We start from the raw sequence: 22,060 nt of genomic DNA, 5'->3' as shown, positions 1-22,060 counted from the left end.
TAACTACCTTCTCCTTCAAAATTTTTTCCAAGACCTTGCATACTACAGATGTCAAACTAACAGGCCTATAGTTACCCGGATCACATTTTTTCCCTTTCTTAAAAATAGGAACTATGTTAGCAATTCTCCAATCACACAGTACAACCCCTGAGTTTACAGATTCATTAAAAATTCTTGCTAATGGGTTTGTAATTTCATGTGCCAATTCCTTTAATATTCTTGGATGAAGATTATCTGGGCCCCCCGATTTAGTCCCATTAAGCTGTTTGAGTTTCGCTTCTACCTCAGATATGGTAATATCTACCTCTGTATCCTCATTCCCATTTGTCATGCTACCATTATCCCTAAGAACCTCTTTGGTCTTATTAAAGACTGAGGCAAAGTATTTGTTTAGATATTGGGCCATGCCTAGATTATCCTTGACCTCCACTCCATCCTCAGTGTTTAGCGGTCCCACTTCTTTCTTTGTTTTCTTCTTATTTATATGGCTATAGAACCTTTTACTATTGGTTTTAATTCCCTTTGCAAGGTCCAACTGTACTTGACTTTTAGCCTGTCTCACTTTATCCCTACATGTTCTGACCTCAATAAGGTAGCTTTCCTTGCTGATCCCTCCCTTCTTCCACTCCCTGTAGGCTTTCTGCTTTTTCTTAATCACCTCTCTGAGATGCTTGCTCATCCAGCTTGGTTTACAACTCCTGCCTATGAATTTTTTCTCCTTTCTTGGGATGCAGGCTTCCGATAGCTTCTGCAGCTTTGATTTAAAATAATCCCAGGCCTCCTCTACCTTTAGATCCATAAATTCTTCAGTCCAATCCACTTCCCTAACTAATTTCTTTAATTTTTGAAAGTCCTCCTTCAGTGCATAGGACAGACCTACTCTTGGGATGAATCAGGGTTGCGTGCTGAAGGAGGTGGTTGTCTGCAGGATCTCTCAGTTGAGTGCAGTGCTGGGTTTGAGCCCTGCCTCTGCCACCAAGTGCATGAGTGATTCTGAGGAAGTCACTTAAACCAAACTTTTTACAAGTGTCCACTAAATTGTGTTTTCCTCATGTTCTGGGTGTCTAATGTGACAGCTGGCAACAGACTTGTAGCCATGCTGAGCATGTACAGCTGCAACTGAAGTGGCTTGGAGCTGTGCTTTGAACAGATAAAGTACACTGAAAAATCATACATTATTGGTTCGTGGACACCAGCACTTAGACTGCAGTCTGTCCTTGGAAATTAAAGTCACCTGCTGCTCCTTAAAGACCTTCCCAATGAATTATGGAGACACTGGTCAAAGTTCCATAATTAGGGTTGAGTTTCCATTTTACTCATAGAGCGGGCTCCTCAAATTAATGATACTTACTTTTTGAGTGTGAAATGAATTTTCTGAGCATTTACTAGTAAACCTGTATAATTAGCTTAAATGAAAATTTAATTTAAGTCTTGGTCTTTTAAGAACTTTAGCATCTGTCAATCTTTTCTTTGTCTTGAAAGAACTTAATAACAGAATAATACAGACTTCCCAGACAGTTAACATTATGCAGAGGCAGCATTTGAAGGAATTATGTTATAATTAAGCTAAGTTACTAGCAATTGTTTTTATCTAATTATTATGATTTTTATATCAAGTAAACGTACATTAAGAGAACATTCAGGTTGCAAAGTCAAGCACTCCCAAATTAGGAAATTCCAGAATACAGCCTTAATTCAGCCTTCTTGTGCATGTGCATTATAATGCAGGCTTTAATTACATGCTCACACATTTTTTTCTAAAGGACCCCTGCCTCATTCAGTGAATGAATCCAATATTTCTTCTTATCCTCATTCAACGTGTGGCCCACAGGCTTATTTACCACATGCCATTCAAACCCTGCAGTGAATACAGAATTATTAGTTTCCTCAGGCATGTGTTCTCGCCTTACTAGCGGAGTGCTTCACAGACTTACTGAATCTATCTGTCTATACAACACCCCTTGAAGGTTAGGTGGTGATATTATTATTCCCATTTTACAGCTAAGGAACTGAGACACAGAGTGAGGCCAAAATTATCAGAGGTGTCCACTAATTCCAGGTACCCAATGTGAGACATTTAGGGATTAAACACACACCACTGCATCTTTGCTGCCATGACTCATGGTCCACAACACCCAGACAAGGCAACATCTGTTCACATATGGAGGCACAATGAGAATTCATAATAAATAAAAATTGCTGCTTGATAGTCTAGTTTTATTTTGCCAGGTGAGTCAAGAGTGGCAAGATCCAATACAAGAACACATTCAGACCCAGGAAAGGAAAAGATCCACTGCAGACAGGATCTCTGAAGCAATACAGAGTTCCGAAGTCTGCACTCAGGGCCAGGGGGAACACAGAGAGAGAGAGAGAAAGTGCATCATAGACACAACTTCTAATTGAGACTGTGTTGAGATTTTCCTTGAAACAGAAGTTTCTGTAATTTCTGGCAATAAAATGAAAGCGTTTTCATCTCCAAGTCTGCATAGCAATAGCTGCGGATAGAAGCAGACTCTCTAGGATGTTCACTTTTTGAAAAATTATCTAATTTTAAAAAATAAATATTTGAAAATTGGCCATTCTTGATACTCTACCCAGGGTGTCTCCCTTCTTTTTGCTCTTCTGTAACTTAAGAAATTCATAACTCCAATATTTTGAAGGCATAACCCTTCTTGCTGCAATCACCACGCATCATACAAGCTATTTGAGCGTCAACATTTTGTATTTCATCTTTTCCTTTTGCAACAAGCCAACCCAACCGAGAGTATGGGTTATGCAGCTACTTCCATTCTCTATTGCTGCCAAGGTGCCCCCTCCCCAACCAAACCCCTGAGCCAGGGAAGGAGGGTGGCCAAGGAACAGAAGCAGCTGGGGAGTTGGGACGGATGGATGTGTGGTGGTCACTGGGGGGAAACCACATGGGGCCAGCATGCAGGCTGGTCGACTGTCCGTGACTTGCTAGCTGGGGAAACTCTGGCAGGAGAGCGGCTCTTCCAACAGCTTCAGATCCATGGTCTCCCTCTTGTCTGCAGTCAGCCTCAGATACCATCGCTCCTTGCTCTCCCTTCCCAAATTACAGGGGGTCAGGGAGGGTATGTGCCACAGGGTAGTTAGCAGCATATGGAATGGGGAGGGAGGGTGCACTGGGAGCAGGATTACTGGTGTAGCAGCCGGGGGACAGGAGCAGTCCTAAAGCAACTAACTCTACTGCAGTACTAACCCTGAGTGACTGCCGCAACCATGGCCTAGCCCCAGTACATCAGAGGGAGTGAGGGAGAGAATAGAGAGATCACTGGACTGGAACTTAGAGACCTGGGTTCTATGCACAGCTCTGCCACTGACCTGCTAGGTGACCTCAGGTAAATCACGTCAATGCTTTGTTCCTCAGTTTCCCCAGTGAAATGGGGATGATGACGCTGACCTCCTTTGTAAAGCGCTTTAAAAGCTATTGATGAAAAGCGCTTGAGAACAACTAGGTGTTTTTATTATAGAGCTGTGTCCTGGAGGCAGAAATTGAGCCCGTGGCTCCAGGAAACCCCATCCTGGCATACACACACTTTCTCCAATGCCACCCCTCAAACATGGGAGTAGCTTCCCATAAAACATCTGCAAGGTCTTTCCTCCTGCAGGCTCCTCTCTGCAGTGATGTCTACAAAAAGAATTAACAGTGGTTAGGCAGCTGCTGTGCTGTGGCTGCTACTTTCCATGTTGACCACTGTTTCCTTGTACTCCCCTGTCCCTTTGGTGCAGCCCTTTGAGGGCAGGGATAGTCTTGTTATGAGCCCATGGCCCCTCTGGTGGTATGTTGGCTCATGCAAACCATCTCCAAGTGACTAACCACCACAAGCATGGAGTGAGGGGACTTGGGTGGCCCTCTGCTCAGTGCAGCTAGCCTCCAAGGGGCCAGCCCACATATCTGCGTTCCATTGCTCCACTTCAGCGGCAGGCAGCCAGAGCCCCCTCGACCAATGAGGCAAGAGATGGCAAATGGCAGGTTGGCCAGTAAGGAGCCTCAAGGGTCCCGCAGTTGGTCAGGAGCTGTACTGGACTAGACGACCTCTTGATGGCCCTTCCAGTCCTATGATTCTATGGTCTTTGGACCATCGGGAGTATCAAGCGCTGCTCACTTTGGACTGGGGACCTCAGTCACCTGCTGGCAGCAACTCAACACATCTGCCCCGTTCCTACTAATGTCCTGAGTTTCCAGGTCCCAGTGATGGCCCCAGTAGATGCTGCCACAGCATCAGGGCAGCATCATGTGAGGATGAAGGGGTGTGACCTCGTGCACGCTCTTCAGTACAAAGCGAGCCAACCAGCCTGAGCTAGGGAGATGGGTACAAATATTGAGGGGAGATGTGAGAGTGATGGGAGGTGCAGCCTGCCTGTGACTCTGGGTTCTGAGAAGCCCCCCTTGGGACCAGACCCCACGTGGCCAGAAATCCTGGGGCTCCACAAAAAGCATGCCTTTAAATTGAAACTCCTGATCTTTTCCAACCCTCTCCTCTCCTTCCTACTGCGGCTGCTGTCCAAAGTCCGGGACGGCTGCCAATTACCAGTTGCCGTGAAATAAACTGGGGATCAGGTTGGTGAACAGCCAACCCCTGACATCAGAAGCAGGTGCCTAACTTGTCAGGTGCACTACAACTATGGCACCCCCTATGTCTAAGGGCGATCCATAAACCCAAAGAGAGAGCTGTAATTAGGCCCTGCCCTGGCTGTCCTGCTCTCATGGGGATTGGCAAATAGGTATGCACAGCACTTGTCTCCATGAGGTCACAGGGAAGCAGCAGTTTTGAACAATATATAAAATCTGCAGCCTTGTTCCCTTTTGTTGAGAGCCATCTCTCAGCTTTAAAGACCCAAAGAAGCAAGCTGGGGGCAAAGAGAGAAACTGCTCAGACTTCAAGGGTTTGCTCCCTCTGCCTGATTACACAACCGGGGTTTTACTGCCCCAGAAAATTGTAAGTCTAAAAATGCAAGAAGATACAGAGGTTTAAAAATAAGACTTGTCTTTTGAAAAAAATTATACAAGCCGGGTAGATCCACAAGAAGCCACCTATCTATCCTTAGGCAAAGTAAACCTATGCAACACACTGCATACTGAGCCTTCTAGCCAGCAAGAGACAGTGCTCAAGGACAAACTGCAGTGTCTGACAATGTCCTGCTTCTGCAAAAGGTTCAGTGGTTTTCGGTAAGTTTCCACCATGGTAGCCAGAAACACTTAGCAGTACATTGAAACGCCTCCACTCTGCAGGACGCAAAGGTTAGTTTCTCTTATCTCAGAGTCCCGCTCATGTGGCTCAGAGCGAGGCTGGGGTGGGCACTGTGGGCAAAGTCAGTTCCATGGATGGAGTTTCAGCCACCGGGGCTGGACTGGGTTTGCGAAGCTCCAGTTTCTCGCTGAGCTGGTTATAAAGATCCTTCACAGCTTCGCCGCTCTATGGAATGAGCATTGGGAAAACAAACAAACGAAAGAAGAGTCACACTTCATTCTAGCTGTTACTAGCTGGAACACTAAGTACTAGGACTACTGGGAGTGTTTCAACACAGAGGAAAGTGGGAAGAGTAAGTCATGATATAATTAAGTCAATACTCCAGACACTCTGAAAGCTGCTAGTCTAAACAGAACATAAGCCCTGGTAAGCAGCTTCAGGGAATGCAGTTGCCTTCATCTGCAATTACTTTTCCTTTTGTGACCCTTCTTACCTGCTTGGTAGGTTCCAAAGCCTTCTGGAGTGATTCTAATTTGGTAGGTGCCACTTTGTGATGCAGGTGAAGTAGCAATCTTAGCACGTGTCTATGGACGTTCTCTTTTCTGTAAAGAGCAATTGTAAAGTGGTGAAACCAATGTACAGAACACAACCACAAGTTAGAGAGAAAGCTACAGCAACAACATCAGAGCAGTGCCTGGGTGTTCAAACACTGGGAGTTTTGTTCTCAATCATCAAAAATACTTAAGTTGTAAAGGAATTGCTTGCATGGTACAGGATCTAATGCTTCTATAGGCTTGCCAGGAATTAATACAAGCGTTTAGAACTACTACCAGGTTATTTATGTGCATTTATAAATTAGAGAGCTGAAGTTAAATCTAACGTTTAAAGCAGAAATTCGATCTGCTACTGCACTGTAAGGAGGATGTTGTCCCACTGCACCTTCTGTCTCTGAATAACAATTTAGGGTTTGTGTAATCATTTATAATCAACACACTCTCTTTTCAGCGATTTTATTGCTACAGAATTGGTTGCAAAATCTAAACATATAAAAAACCACCGCAACAGCTATCATAGTCTTTCCAGTGTGAGCTAAGTGAAGAGTCTGCAGACAGGCTAAACAATAGCTCAGAGAGGTGTGAACTGTCCCATTCATCTTGTAAATATTGTGCTTTCTGAAGAAGGATGTCAGTTACCTTGAGCAGGCAGTGAGGAAGAACCCATCAAAGAGACTGGTACAGAAGTCCTCCAGTGCAAATTCATCACCCAACAACGTGAGGTTACCGGTGAGCAGGTGCAGGAAAATATCACTGAAGGCCAGGTCACTGAATGTCTCAGCTGCACAACACGAAGGACAATGACTAACAGGCAGGCAAGCATTTGCCTGAAAGCTTTACCATATTAGCAGAAGACGAGCCTGCTGAAAAACTTTCTGTGCACTTTTCTGACTGGCCACTGCAGGTGGCTCACTACCCTACCTAGGTATAAAGGGAGGTGGGAAAGAACCCAGGATGTGGGCCGAGCAGCCACTGAGGAAGAATTCTGGGAGCAGCTAAGCCTGGGCTACATTCGGTGTTGTTTCATTGCAAGTTCCTTTTTTGGATAAAGTGGAAAGTTCTGATCCACTGAAACTTTTGGGGACTGTTTAGAGCAGGAAGCTACCAGCTCAGAGAGACAATTTATCTTGTAGTAATATTCCAACCAGCCTACAGCTAATCACATTGCTAGTACAGTGACTTTCATCCAAGGAATTACAAACATTCAAGAATCTTCACAAAACTCCTGCTTGGTAGGAAAACATCACCACTGAACAGGTAAGTAAACTTGCGGGACTTGCAAAGGCTCACACAGTGAATCACTAGCAGACCTGAAACTAGAATCCAAGAGTTGTCAACACTAACCACACTCATCCCCATAGCCCTTATATTCCTCCTTCTAGGCCTTCTATATATGACAAGTGGGTACAAAACATAAGAGGAAAACAAGACTCACCTAGTGCTGGCAGGAGCCTGAGAAAAGCATTCTTGTTCCTCTGTTTAGTTATGTGAAGTATGTAATATAGCCCAACCTCACAGGCTATTCTGTGCTCCTGAAGGAATCTGTTATGGCACAAAGAAAGTTTCTTAACCAATAGAACAAGAACCCATATACTAAAGAGGACCTTAAGAAGACAAAAAGAAAAGGAGTACTTGTGGCACCTTAGAGACTAACCAATTTATTTGAGCATAAGCTTTCGTGAGCTACAGCTCACTTCATCGATGAGGTGCCACAAGTACTCCTTTTCTTTTTGCGAATACAGACTAACACGGCTGTTACTCTGAAACCTGTCCTTAAGAAGACAGGATCCACAGCCTGGAAGCCACAGAGTAGGAAGCAGGGAAATGTCTCAATAGCTAACCTGAAGTCTCCTGTGAAGTGGTGGCTAAGAGAAAGTGTTCAGATTTATGAGAGCTGTCGGCTGCCATAGCCCAAAGAAATAATTATTCAACAAACATTGTTACTTTCCAATAATCAACTCTAACTGAACAGTTAATAATAAGAAGGAAGCTTTAGGATCAAGCTAAACACAATGGAAAATCGGATTCTGCTTCGTTTTAAAGTTTCCCAACTCAGACACCAATTCTGCTATGAAATAGTTGTGACCGTGATTCTAACTGGATGTGCTATTCTGGGTACGGCCATTCAGACAAGAACAGTACTGGGAATAAGTGTAAGGTCTGAACATAACTGAGCGTACAGAGATCCTTTCTGTCTGCTTGCAAAGAGAAACCCTGAGAAGTTTCCTTTTTTGACCTCCAAACCTTTAGGATTTCAAAGAGAAACTGAAGTCCTCTCATTGCATGTATAGTCATCTTATTTCTAGTAGCGCATTTGAAGGTGCTCATTCTCTTGCTAATAAGTATTGGTGGTCAGTCCAAATGCACGTAAATTCAATAATACCATGAAAGCAGCCACTGTACTCTGCTTATGAAGGACACACAAATGTCTCCTTTATTTGAAAACAGCAATGCAAAAAAACCTTACTCATTTGTTTTGCAAAGACTGACCTGAAATGTCAGAACAAGAAACATTAATGTGATGGTCCACCTCCGTGGGCCACGCCTATATAAAAATCAACAGTAAGAAATATTGCTCCACCCAGGTTGCTTCAATGTTTTCAAATAGAGAGGACACTGAGAACTTGATAAGAGGATGACACGGGCACCATTTCCTTGAAAATGAGGGCAAAACAATCTGATATGCCTAGTTTAAAAACAGTGGTGACGATCAGTCACTCACACCTCCCGAATTCCGTTACTGCTGAGCAGCAGCCATGTTTGTTAGTCACAGAACTATTCTCTTTCTAACCACTATGAAGGCCTGAACTGATCTTCATTCTTCCATGGGTAACCAAATCTTTAAGTACTATAGCAAACCTCTTGTGCTTTCACTCCAAGGTCTCTTTAACCCACTTATGCACCACCTGGTTTAAGCAGCAGTAGCTCATGGTTGGTTAATTTTGGCAATAAGTTACACAGCGAAATTTTCTTTTTAATGTCAGCTCTGCTTACAACTGACTCTCCTCAGTAGGGTCCATGTAGAAATAACTCAGGCCAAAGGCACCAAGACAATATTATTCTATTCTCATAGGCCCCGATTCAGCATAGGCCTAACTTTATAGTCAGTGTGACTACTCGTGTACTTAAAGTACCCTGCTGAATCAGGTCCTTAGTGTTTTATTCTGTTTCTTGTGCAGTTGACTTTCAATCTGAGCCCTTGATTAAAAGGCCACAGTATTTGAGCTCTCTGACTGGAAACTTCTAAACTGGACAGCACCCTCATTGACTCCAAAGCAGCGCTGCCTCTCTCATACTTCTTGCCAGAGATCCCTTCTATTGATCTATTCAAGATCTGTAGTTTTTCTGGTGTCTTTTTAATCAAGTGTTCCACTGACAGAGCTACATGAATGGAACTGAAGCCTTGAATTAATTAGGGTTAATTCTTTTCTCTTAATTGTGCCAGGCTTCTTCTATAGTATAGCTTAGCTACCTAAAACTACGTCTATACTACAAATTACTTCAGTGTAACTTACATCACACAGAAGTGTGAATAATGATGTAGTGTGGACATAGCCTAATGCTTTGCTTTGAAAAGGGATCTAATGTATGTAGGTTGATGACATACTTGGTAAAAGCTTCGGGAATGGTGCTGGGGTAGGGAATTGGCCCTTTCTCTTCTGATGGCAGTTTCTGATCTACGTTGAATGTGTAGTCATCCACCACAAAAGACATCAGCATCGGCAAGAACTTGGTGATCAACTCATGTTCCTTAGAGGGGGAAAAAAGCCATTGCAATATAAAAAAAAAAACAGTCTGCATGTATGTAATTTTCCATCCAAGAATCTCAAAGTATTTAGGTAAGCATGTAACATTCCCATCATACAGCTAGAAAAACTAAGGTAAACCATTTACCTATGACCAGACAGCATATCAATGGTAGACAGGAACATAAAACACTGGTATCCAGACACCAAGTCCCTGCTCTAACCACTGACCTCTCTTTTCATGTCCTCCAGTAGAATATAAAGAGTTAATCAGAAAACTATCCTTCACTTCGTACACAAAAAAACTATTGAATGAATTTTTTGCTGTAACAGAATTACCCGGTGATATACACATCTGGCCTAGAGCACCTTATCCTATATTATTGCAAGTGCTGGACACAGAGGGTCTGGGTAAGGACAGAGTAGTATGGTAATGAGTACAAGTCATCTTGCTAATTCCCTGAACCAGTATTAACCATTACACACTTAGTCATGCTCCCAGGAGGAGTGCCAGGGGAAAGTTCACACTCATTTCCTCCATTCCCACAGCAGTTGAAAATTACTTATTTTATATCAAATTAAAACAACGGGAAGTGGCAGCGTACGGAACCACAAAAAATTCATTAAAAATGAAGCAGGTTGTGGAGCTTTCTCCATACAGCACCAACAGGTGAAGAAGGAACCTTTCAATTAAGCTATGAGGTAAGCCCAGGCTCTGTCAAGGGCCATGTAAGTACCTAATCACCTTAGTATCTGACTATTCATGCACAACCACCTCAGGTGCTGAAGCAATTTGTATAGTAGGGGGTGCTGAGAGCCATTGAACCAAACTGGAAACCCTGTATGTGATGGAAACCACTTCAAGACAGGGGGTGCAGTAGCACCCCTAGTTCCAGCACCTATGCAAACACCTATGGAAAACGTACATCACAGAGGTAAACGTGCAGTCAGCTAGCAGTTTATACGGTCAATGCCTCAATCACCCTCCCTGGGAAGAGCTGCCCCACTTTGCAGCACAGAACAGAAACCACAGTGGAATTTTTAGAGGTCCTCCCACTGCCCAGTATTGTGGTTAACCTCTCTTCTGTAGATAGCTGAATAGAACTTCTCCAAGAGCTACCAAACCTGTTCCGAGTGCAGGCCAGAGGGAACATGGCAGGAGGGTCACTTGAGCGATCCAAAATATGCTTCCCAGGGGTGGACTGTGCTACCTCCACACCATCCCTATCACAACACTGGGGAAGCAGAAGTGCTAGCCCCTGAACAACAATGCAATGAGCTGCTATTACACTTCAGGGCCAGCCCCAGCAATACTATTTTTACATTCATTCTGATCTACAGTCTTGCCATTGTGGGCGGAGATCCCGGGAGTTATGAGCCATTGGTGCTGAATTTGTTAGAGATAAAACTGAGATATAAAGAAGTTAAAGCCCAGATATTCAAGACTGCAAAAAAAAAAAAGGGGGGGGGGGCGGGATTTCCAAGAGGACCCACTTGTGTATGCTCCCAACCTATTGGTGCATGCAAATGCAAGGTGTCATCTGCACAATCAGGACATTTACAAATTCTGCAAGTACTTATTAGAGGCATTTGGAAAAGGTGACACTGAGGAGTCTTTGAGAGAGGGGAAGACAAAGAAATCAAAGAGGAAATACTCTTCAAGAAGCTTACCATTTTAGGCTCCCTGAAGACTTGGCTGTCAATCATGTCCCAGGCTCCCTGTCCCAGAGACAGCATCCTTAGCAGCAACAAGAGGTCTGGACTTTCCTGGAAATTCAAATTTAATAAAAGTTATGTTCTTCCACAATTCTCTACATGTTGGAGATTTATTTGGAAGTCATTTATATTCAGTGGTTTTCTTGGATTCAGAAGCATTATCCAGAGACATTAGATCACAAATACTGCTAGGGGATGTTAATTTCTATGATTTAAATAATGAATTATAGCTCAGAGGGCCCCAAACAGCTGCAAATGCTACAGAACACACCTCAATGTAACCTTTTACAGTGTGTTTGGAGATATTCAGGCCATCTGATCAGACAATTGGCTAGAGAACTTTCAAAAACAATTTGACATAATAAAGTACAATATTTGGCAGAATGAAACTATACGTGTTTGTCAGTAAATATCCAATACCGAGTGTTTAAAAATGATATCAGCCTTTTTGCAAGCTTGAAAGGATAAAAAGAAATGATTTAATTTGACAATGAAAAAGCAGTGCAAGAGATGAAATATAGGAAGGGTTTATTTTAGATCCTTGTATGGTTCCCATCATAGGATCTGAGTCCTGATCCACTGGGGGCAAAGATTCACATTCTTGTTGCACAGACTGTGAGTACTCAGCTCATACCAGGGAAACTGAGGATACAAACAGCAGACTGCATTCTAAGTCCTTTCTAGGGCTGAACAGTGGTCACTTGCCAGCCAACATTACCGATGTAATTCTGCCTCCCCTGCCAAACAGGGGCAGCCAAAACAGCCAAACACAGCATTACAGAGAGCGAGTGCCTCACAAAATTAAGTGTATAATCTTCTTCTCCGAGTGGCTGATGTAAATGTAGAGCAACAACTATAATTTTACATTCAGATGGGTCAATAAAGTGTACAAGAAAAATAACTCTCCAGTTACACCATTCAGCAGGAATTGACTTTATTTTATCCCCCTACCATCAGCAAAGCAAGACACCAAGTTTAGCACAGGGAGTAAAGAATGCTGTAACTGAAGCAGGAATTCAAGTAGATAGAAAGCAGTTGCCTTCAAGTATGCATAATTAGAAGAGCATGTAGCTAGTAGAGAGTGAAAAAAGTTAAGGGGCACTGTCAACTTGGAAAAATCACATTTGTCTGAAAATTGTGTACCTACCATAAAAAGAAAAGGAGTACTTGTGGCACCTTAGAGACCAACCAATTTATTTGAGCATAAGCTTTTGATGAAGTGAGCTGTAGCTCACGAAAGCTTATGCTCAAATAAATTGGTTAGTCTCTAAGGTGCCACAAGTACTCCTTTTCTTTTTGCGAATACAGACTAACACGGCTGTTACTCTGATATCTACCATAATTACACGACACCTAAAATTACTACAAAATGTATGTTTTTCCTCTTTTTCAGTTTACCTGTGCATTTGACAGCACACAGTCTCATTGGTTCTCCTGTATTGTCAGTCAGTTTCTCCCTTGCTGTAAAATGCAGTCTCATTATAACCAGAACAGGGCTCATTTGTAATCTGTGCAGGTTTCTCAGACTCACCCTGGGTAAGGTGTCTTGCCCAACCAGCTCTTGCAGATGCCGTATGGTACTCAGAGCTAAGGTGTTAATGGCAAAGGGATCACACAAGATCATTGATAAATCCCTAAAGGGAAACAGAACCACAAATGCATTTTATATATACACTAACAAACCCCATGGCCCAACCACAAACCCAGCCATAGACTACCTGCTTCTCAAGAAAGTATCTGTATTGGAAAAAACAACCTTGGTCATGTCCATTTCTTGTTGTTCAACCTGTCCAATCTGAGACACTATACATAGGCTCAATGTATATTTAAAGGGAGACTGCCAGGTTAAAAACCTATGAGGGAAGGAAGACATGCAGCAAAAACTATAATGATAAAACCTAATTGATTATATCCACTGAAATATGTTTCTGCCTTAGATCACAAATTAGATGCTTAAAAGTGGTGAGTCCTGCCTGAAAAAAAACCAACAATCTCTTTAACTTTTATTTTACAGGCCACTGATTAGAGTTACAGGTTACTGGGATAGGATACTGAGAATAAACCGATCGTCTTGCTGAATGCACTAAGGAGGACTGTGTTTGGCAATGATTGGTTTTGTTACTAGACACTTGTGGAGAATTAACAACTGAAGTAATTCTCAGCCATTCTGGATAATGGGAGCAATCCCTGTCAATCCCTCAGTTTCATGAGCCTGAACTGCTCACCCCAGTACTTGTTCTTGTCCTTTCTTCACTCCATCAAGAAACCCTTGCAGCTCTCGAGCTCGCTTGTTATCCACAAACTTCTCCCGAATGCAGGCATCTAAGCACCAGGTGAACTGCAAAGAAAGGAAACGTTGATGACACACTCATGGCAACTCCTCTAAACTAGCATTACAATATATGAATCACCTCAAGGCTTCAAAGTAACACTGTTGGCTCGATATTTAATTAAATACACCTTTAAAGGCATAAGCCTTTCCTCCCGTCCCCAACAGTTGTACAGGAGGCTGCAACATTAGATACACCAAACATAAGTTTTAAGACTCTTGCCAAATTTTCAAAGGCTTCAGATTTAGTGACAAAACAGGTCCTTAATCGGCGAGCCTTTTGCATTAAGCTCCTACAGGTATTTGAATTATATTCAAATGCCTCCATCAGTGCAACAGAACATGGGTTCATGTGGCAGCATGTGAAGGGGGAAGACAAAGTTTCCCATCCACACAAACAGCATCAACCTCTGACCAGCAGTATCTGCTGCTTGCACAGTCCTGTGTGTGTTGGGAAGTTCTAGAGGGAGTTGGATGTCAGGAGCAGAGGAAGCCCAGCAGACATCCAAACACACAAGATCGTTCTATGAAGCTGCTGTACAGCAGGTTCAACTGGCATCACCTTTTCCTCTCCCACAACAAGCACTGCCTGAAAATTAACACGTACTATATACCATGTAGTATGTGAACATATCTCATGGCCATACACGAAGGAGTACATGGTAACTGAGGGGACAATATCACTTGGTGGTAAAAACATGGGATTGGAAGTCAGATGATCTGGATTTTATTCCTGGCTCTGCCACTGACTTACACTGGAAATTTGGACAAGCCATAACCCCTATGTGTTGGTCTCCCCGTCCATATTAAAACCACATAATCCTCACAACGATGTTGTGGATCTTGATCAATTCATGTTTCTGAAGTGCATGGAGCCCACTGTGCAGGTGCTAAATATATTTCTCATCACTGGTATCTTTTCTTCAGAAACACACATCGCATGAGAAATAAACTTTGTAAATAATGTAACCAGGACAGAAGTGTAGAGAATAGAATGTGACTCTGCATTTATAGTGGATGAATGACTTAATTCACATTATAAATGCCAATGCAGCGCTAAATAAGCTAGCAAAACTTCTTATATTTTAATAATTATTAATTTTAGCTCTTTATATTTCAAGATCCATAGCACTTCACAAACTAAACTAATGAAATGCGATCACTTCTGGGCAAAGAGCATCAGGTTGTGCATAGGACTGTGCACAACAAGGAGGGGAAGGAAACTTTGTCCAAGAACACTGGGGCAAACCAATGGCATGAACTTTGTTTTTGGCAGCATCCATGTAGGTGAGATGGTACACTGCTTTTTAAGATTTTATACCAAGCACCACAGACAGCATGATGAACAATTTATCTACCACGCAAAGACAAAGGGCTTTGTTAACACTGCTGGGATTTGAACCTGTCATTCCAAGGACTATAAGAATTTCAGACTTGAGGTTTGAACCGCTTTCTATGCCTGAAGATAATATCCCTTCTGGGTTATTGACCTTCAAGACAGCAGGCACAAATGAGAGCTGCTCAGACTGAAAATTCCGAAGTACCACTTGTGCCTGGTCCATCTATTCATTACCTTGTGACAGGGGTCAACAGTACAGATCTCGCTGATGTCCAGGTCATGCAGCGACATCAGGAGCTCTGCCCGTAGCGTGCAGTAATGGACATTCCTCGTCCGAAGGAACAATGTTCTTAGGAACTGTAGCACCATGTCATATAGCTTCACATTCTTCCCAATCATCTGTGTCAGCTTCTGAACCACCTAAAGCCCAAATGGAAAAACGCACACTTAGTACCAAAAGATTTTCCTACATGACAGCTTTCAAACTATTTCATTATTTGCCCCATCAGTTGTGGAATGCCTGAACTAAAACATACAGCTTTAAAAGACATTTCACACCAGACTTTTTCAGCATTTCAACTCCATTTGTGCTTTAATTGTTTTTTGTCTAGACTTTTGTAATTGCAAGACCTTCTGTTCCCTTTGCTAAACAATCTGACCTGTTATACCAAGTATACCAGTAGGAATTACTTTTGTTGTAAAAGTGATCTTACGGTTTTATACTGCCATCTATCACCACAGTTCCAGAGTGCCCACCACATAAAATCAAAAGTAATAACAAAGTCCCTAGAGACTTCATGGAGTATCTGGCATTCCTCCCTTTTTGGAGTAAAAACACTGCTTAGGGCATAGATGTTGGGGTTTTTTTTTGTTTTTTGTTTTAACATTTTAATAAAATGCTTACAGTGGGAGTGTCTAAAAGCCCCACTGCAACAGGCACTCTACAATTACATAGGAAGCCACAATCCCTGCCCTGAAGAACTTACAACTGAGTTTAAGACAAGTTGACGAGGTAGTATGCAGCAGGAGGGAAGAGTGGCTGAGGCGAAGGGAACATTAATAAGATCACACTGTCCCATAGGCTAGCTACATATGCAGCTTTTGAGGCTTCTTCCCAATTTTTTGTTGAACTATTACAATTTCCTTCAAAAACAAAATAAAAATGGTAAAACCCCCAAATCCCTGATTTAACCGCCAAGGGTGCTTAGATACTGTAACGATGGGCATGGGATTAAATCCCAGACTGATAAACAGAACTGGGGGGAAAATATTATTGGCTAAACATTTTGTTTAGCTATTTAAATGTTATTTTAAAAAATCTGCTTAAACAAAAGATTAACCTATTACTTTATGTCATGAGGTGCTATTCTAATGTAACGATACTGAACATTATGTTTATTTGTAACTATTAAATATAAGATTGACCTGTTGATTTGATTAAGAATTGTTTAATGAAGATGAACTAACATTAAATAACTAGCCAAAATATTTAAATAATTTTTTTCAGGTGGTAGCAAAGTTGTAAGGCCAGATGGACACTCAATTATCTGATGATGCTGGCAGTATAGGAACCCAATATGCTCCCTTTTCAAGACAGAGATTGGAGAATTCCATTCCAAACTTCACTGTAAAAGTTCTCCCTGCTGTTACCTCTCCCTGACGTCTCATTTTTGGAGAGGGACTGAAGAAGTTGTGCAAGACAGAGAGATCACTACTAAAGAGAGTGTTTTCTTTCTCCAGGATGTACTGTTTCAGCAATGGGGACACCTCATCACCAAACAGAGCTTGGTTATCCTGCCAGATCTGGCGCTTCACCTCCACGGCACATGCTTTGTATAAATCCTTATCCGCCATCACTAACTTCAGTTTCTTTTCAGGGACCTGTAAACAACAGTGCAGTGTCAGTAAAGAGTTTAGGGGTTCACCTACCTGACTGTTAAAATGGTAGGTAGTTGACTATAAGGCAGATCTAAATCACAACCTTGCATTGGCCAGTAACATCTACAACCAGTGCAATTAAAACCCAAGGCAACAGCAGAGACCCTTCTTTCATGACCCTGCCCCTTCAATACCACCCTGGTTTTAAAAGTATTTAGCTTCTTAGAGAAGGCATCACATTAGCACTAGTACAGGTTTTGAAGCTATTACATTAAAGATGCAGTAGTGCCTTAAATGAAGAGTTGTTTCCTTTTAAGTACCCTTTTCCAGAAATATTGCCCCTTTTTGAAAGCTAGCTGCATCCTTAAAATACTTGCCATATAAATCAGTTCTGGAAAAGTCCCCTACCACTGAGCTCAAACTATTTTTGGGAAGGATGGGGGGGACATGCACATTTTAAAAACAGAAGAACAAACTTCTCTCTCTAATTAGTGTGTACTTTATGAAATATGAAAATATGAAATACTTTTTGAACTACATTAAATTAACTGATATGAGAATCAAACAAAGCATAAGCCAAATTATCTACCAGTGAATGATAAATTGACTGAAGAGTTTGCAAACGTGGCATACAGCCCAGCTAACAGCAGAGAATGAAAGGGGCTGTAACCAAGAGATGCAAGAGATTTTACCTTGGGCAGGTGTTTCATGACACACATCACCACAGGCTGTATAGATGGCATCTTGACCAAGGAAAAGCTTTTCTCCAGCAGATCCTCCAGCTTTTTGTATCTGGAAACATTCAAGCAAGAAAAGTTGCCAGGTAAAGTTTTCAAAACTCCTGAGTGACTCTTTAGGGTCCTAAGCGCTTAAGTCACTTTTGAAAAAGTGCTTAAGTCACTTAAGCTTTTTGAAAATTTTACCTGCCATGATTAATTTTGAAATTAATTTCTAATGATGATCAGTAACACACCTTTCCTCAACCTTTCCTTCTGAGGCAATGGCTGAAACTCTCTCTAGCAATTTCTCTCTCAGCTCATCAAATACAGACTGATGAAATTCCAGCCTAGGAGTACCATGGAGGTCCAAGAATGGCAGAGCAGACTGGAGAGAGGGCAGAAGGACTCCATTTTCTGTCTAGCAAAACAAACACCATACAGAGTTATAAGTTTGGATTAAACACAAATTCTTGCTGGCAATAAATAACAAGAGACAGTACTAAAATGACTTATGTTAAGAAAAAGTAAGCACTCAGCTCAATTTAAATGGTCATTATTGAGTAAGAAACAATATAACATTTTAAAAAAAGTCCTTAGTTATGTTACTAGCACTAGCATAATACTATTAATGATGAAATAACTTAAAAGTCTAGTACACTTTTCATCACTGATGCCATTTATTTACTTTTTAACTCAACAAGGGCAATGAAGACAGACTAGCAAGTTTCCTTTTCTAGTTCTCATGCAATAGTGCAACACTAAAATGTGGACACACTAGCACAACAGAGTCCTTGTCCATCCCTCTGACTCCTAGGCACGGGTAGTAAACAGTGCAGAGGACTATTTATTTGTTTAAAAAGTATTGCTCCATTAAAATTTATCCATTTGGATACAAAAACATTCACAAGGTTTTTTTTTTTTATTTTAATTATCCTTAAATCTGGGGCATGAAGTACCTTACAATGTTTCTCTAATCATTCAACAATCTACCAGGACTTTTAAAACGTATGCATTTGGGTAGCTTATGCTAAACTCCATTAACCCAATTTTATTATCTAAATATATAAACTGCCACTGCTGAAATATACCAAAGCTTTATGCCCCAATCCTAAAAACACTGAAGCATTGTGTAACTACACGTGCAATAGTTCCATGAAGTTTTAGAGATGCCAGGTAACATACACAGTCAGCTTCCATTTGTATTACAGAAAATTACATTGCAGAGGTGAAAAGATACTACAGAGCGCCAGTGTGTTAAGAGCCAAGAGTAACCAAAGCTTCCTTTTCACATTTCATCCTGTGTTAAGCTGCAAAAAACCCAAACCTGAAAGCTACTCTCACAACTGTCAAATCCTATTCAATTGGGAGAGAGACTCCCTTCATTTTAAAAGCTGCTTTTTAAGATTCTCCTTGTGATGGGGGCCTCCAACGTTTGTCTCAATTATGACATTAAAAAAAATATCCTGGATCGATTTTAAAATCCCTCTTTGAAGTTGCCCCACAACTTGTCTGCTAGATCTGGCCGGAGAGCAAATGAGGCTGCAATACAACAGGAGGATGATCGACGGTGAAAAAGTTAAGCCCATGTCCAGCAGCAGGCAGAGGCCGGGATCAGAAACAACTAGAGGTGTCAGAGGACAAGACCCTGCGGCCCCCGGACACCACCACGATGGATGTCACGGCATCCGCAACCCTTTTTACCGAGGAGTTATCAGCTCCGACCCCCGCCCCCAAGTCCTGGGACCTCGGCCCCGACTCCGCGCTGACCCACCTCAGACGGGCCTGCGCGCGGAGGCGACAGGGCTCGGGCTGAACACGGAGCCGGAGCCCGGGCTCAGCGTGCCGCGCAGACGGCCCTGAACGACCCCACCGGGGCGGGAGGCCGCCTGAGACCCAACTGAGAGCTCCGGCCACCAGACCGCTGCTGGGGCAGAGCAACGCCAGCCCCGGGGAGCCCCCATCCGGGTATACCCCCCCCGGGGTCGTCGCCCCCGCAGCCCCTGCCCCCCGGGCCGCGCTCCCCACCTGGAACTGCTCGATGGCCTTGAGCGGCTCGGTGCAGTTGGTCAGCGTCTCCTTCAGGTCCTCCCCATTGGCCACCCCCAGCTCCTGCAGCCCCGCGAACATGGCGGCGGCCTCGGCGGGCCCAGCCGGTAGGGTCCGCCCGGTCCGTTCCCGCTGTCGCCCCCCAGCCCTGTCGGGTCCGACGCTGTCCCCGTCCCCCCCCGAAACTGCTCCTCGGCGCGCAGGTTCCGGGCTGCGGCGGGAGGGGCTAGGAGCCGGCTGAGCCTTGCCGCAGGCCTGCGGGGGGCCCTTGAGCACCCAGGGCTCTCACGGCCCGTCCCCCGTAGATCCCCCCCGGGTGCTGCCTGCTCCCCTGGCTATAGAGACCCCAGAGCCTTCCTGCCACCTCCCCTCGAGCCCCCTGCCATGCTGTCCTCACCAAGTGCCCTTCAGTTCTTCTCCGCACCTGTCCTGGATATTGCTGGCCACATCACAGGCTTCGGCTTCCATCCCAACCCTTTCATGTGTAAACCTGTCTCTTTGTGTAACTCCCCTCACGGCGTGAAGACCTCTCGTCTCAACGCCTGTGGACGCTGAACGTGCCATCGCTGGATTGCCCAGGCTTCTGCCCTGTACGGCGCACTGTTGGGTTTTCAGTCTCAGCGGCACATGGGTGGTGGGGGGCACATTTTGTTTCGAGACAAGAAGACTGAAGAGGGACCTGATAAGTCTTCAAATATGTTAAGGGCTATTATAAAGAGGACTGTGAGATCAATTGTTCTCCATGTCCACTGAAGGTAGTACAAGAAGTAATGGGCATAATCTGCAGCAAGGGAGATTTAGGTTAGATATTAGAAAAAACTTTCTAACTGTAAGGGTAGTTAAGCTCTGGAATAGGCTTCTAAAGGAGGTTGTGGAATCCCCATCATTGGAGGTTTTTAAGAACAGGTTGGACAAACACCTGTAAGGGATGGTCTAGATTTACTCGGTCCTGCCTCTATGCAGGGGTCTGGACTTAATGACTTCTCAAGGTCCCTTCCAGCCATACATTTCTGTGATTTACAATGGTACTGCAATACCATCCTCCTTCCCTTTGCATCTCATTTTTGCAATGCTATAGATCCTTTTTGCCAGCCAGATGTGGGTCATTTAAAAGCACAAGCATACAGGATATCTAGGGCACTCTTTTTGGCCTTCTTCACTGCCCACTTGGCAGCCTGCTTTGATTCTTTGCATTCGTTTTTATTCACAGTGTATAGGTGTATTTTTTTCCCTTTATGAATCATTTTCTTTTTTCACATCACTATTTGCATGTCATTGGTCCATCACCCCTCCTACTCTTTCCCTTGGTTTTCCCCATTTCATTTATAAACCTATGCCACCACCACAATCCACATTCATCTGAGGTAGTTCCGCTCCTCTTGAGCTGATGCCAGATCTGTTTCTGGACACTTATCCTGTACTGCTTGCACAAACTTCTCTGCTGAAGTTCCCCTTAATTTTATGGACTTTAAACTTGGTTTTCTGGGGCAAAGTTCCACTGGACATAGACAATACTAGAGAGCACAGAAATGCACGTGGTCTCCTGACCACACTAATCTGCGCATAAAGGAGGCAGCAATGGCTATTCAAAGGCAAATGCATGGCTTCTTCGGCTTTAGGGTGTCAATTAAGAGTAGCCTAAAATAAGCTCTCCATACTGTCACACAGGAAAAGAACATCCGGCATATGAAAAGAGACCCACCTACAGACAGGCTAATACTAACCAGGAGCTCCATTAATGTCTTTGAGCATTGGAGACTAAATAAGCACGAAGTTGTATTTTCATTTACTGTGCTGGCAGTAAAGAGGACACCACTTTACACACATCAAGTCTTGGTCTATGCCGTGAGGCTTGAGCTGTGTTGAAAGCTAGCATCTGGCTCCACCTTTCACCCCCTCTTGAAGGCTTTGAATAACTTTCAGACAGTCACTGTGCTTGCTGCTTCACAGCTTCCTCTTTCGCTCAGCAGAAGCAGGAAAAGGAGCCTGATGTCTTGGCGTGAGCTTCTTCCCCCTTCCCTGGTGATTTTAGCTGGATTGATTGGGATCCTGCTGCTTTGTATCACCACTAAAGATGTGCAGAACCCTCCCAGGTGCAAGGTAAGGAATGGCTGTCACAGAGGTGGGCTTAGCCTGGCATATGGCATGCAAGGTGTGCCAGGATGAATATTAACATCAGCAAACACTGACTATTATCTATCACAGTCTAATGTGGTCAGCCTGTAAAAGGGAATCTGTCTTTTTACTTTAGGCTTTACTTGCATCTGTTGCAGCATTGTCTCTAAATCCATTAACTGCCTTGTTTTATGCTGTTAAACACACTGTACCAGTAAGTAAATTAACTTAGTAGCAAAATTCAGCAGTGCCTGTCCTCTTTCTTCAAAGGGCCACAAGCAGAAAGCTTGCTCTCTGGCATATGGCTCCTTGCAGCTGCAACAAGCACTAATATCAGTGAACTTCCTTTTTGTACAATATCTTACTGCTATGACATTCCGGGGTGCAGTCCAAACCAATGAGGGG

General features: G+C 43.3%; 2 protein-coding genes across 3 annotated transcripts in view; one reads left to right on the top strand and one right to left on the bottom strand.

Moving 5' to 3' along the window:
- Positions 1-1,581: 1,581 nt before the first annotated feature.
- Positions 1,582-19,645, bottom strand: NELFB (negative elongation factor complex member B). Of its 2 annotated transcripts, none has more exons than XM_077835804.1 (13): positions 19,520-19,645; positions 17,749-17,912; positions 17,468-17,567; positions 16,548-16,778; positions 15,132-15,317; positions 13,455-13,567; positions 12,761-12,863; positions 11,185-11,280; positions 9,375-9,517; positions 7,203-7,309; positions 6,407-6,548; positions 5,707-5,815; positions 1,582-5,438 (listed from the first exon to the last, which is right to left on the bottom strand). In XM_077835804.1, the coding sequence occupies exons 1-13, from the start codon at positions 19,619-19,621 to the stop codon at positions 5,301-5,303; spliced, it is 1,734 nt and encodes a 577-aa protein (XP_077691930.1). In that variant the 5' UTR covers positions 19,622-19,645; the 3' UTR covers positions 1,582-5,300. The 2 variants fall into 2 exon arrangements, with proteins under 2 accessions (XP_077691930.1, XP_077691931.1); XM_077835805.1 differs by having other exon boundaries at positions 17,699-17,908; positions 19,520-19,596.
- A 1,817-nt stretch (positions 19,646-21,462) lies between these two features.
- The window catches only part of LOC144276035 (ectonucleoside triphosphate diphosphohydrolase 2-like), a 30,091-nt gene continuing 29,493 nt past the window's right edge, over positions 21,463-22,060 (top strand). Inside the window, exon 1 of the mRNA XM_077835855.1 lies at positions 21,463-21,640. Within this exon, the coding sequence (XP_077691981.1) occupies positions 21,530-21,640 (111 nt within the window). The 5' untranslated portion in view covers positions 21,463-21,529. The remainder of the gene's footprint in view (positions 21,641-22,060) is intronic.

This window comes from Eretmochelys imbricata, chromosome 16 (assembly GCF_965152235.1).
Source record: "Eretmochelys imbricata isolate rEreImb1 chromosome 16, rEreImb1.hap1, whole genome shotgun sequence".
NCBI lineage: Eukaryota > Metazoa > Chordata > Testudines > Cheloniidae > Eretmochelys > Eretmochelys imbricata.
This window is presented reverse-complemented; position numbering and strand designations above follow the sequence as displayed.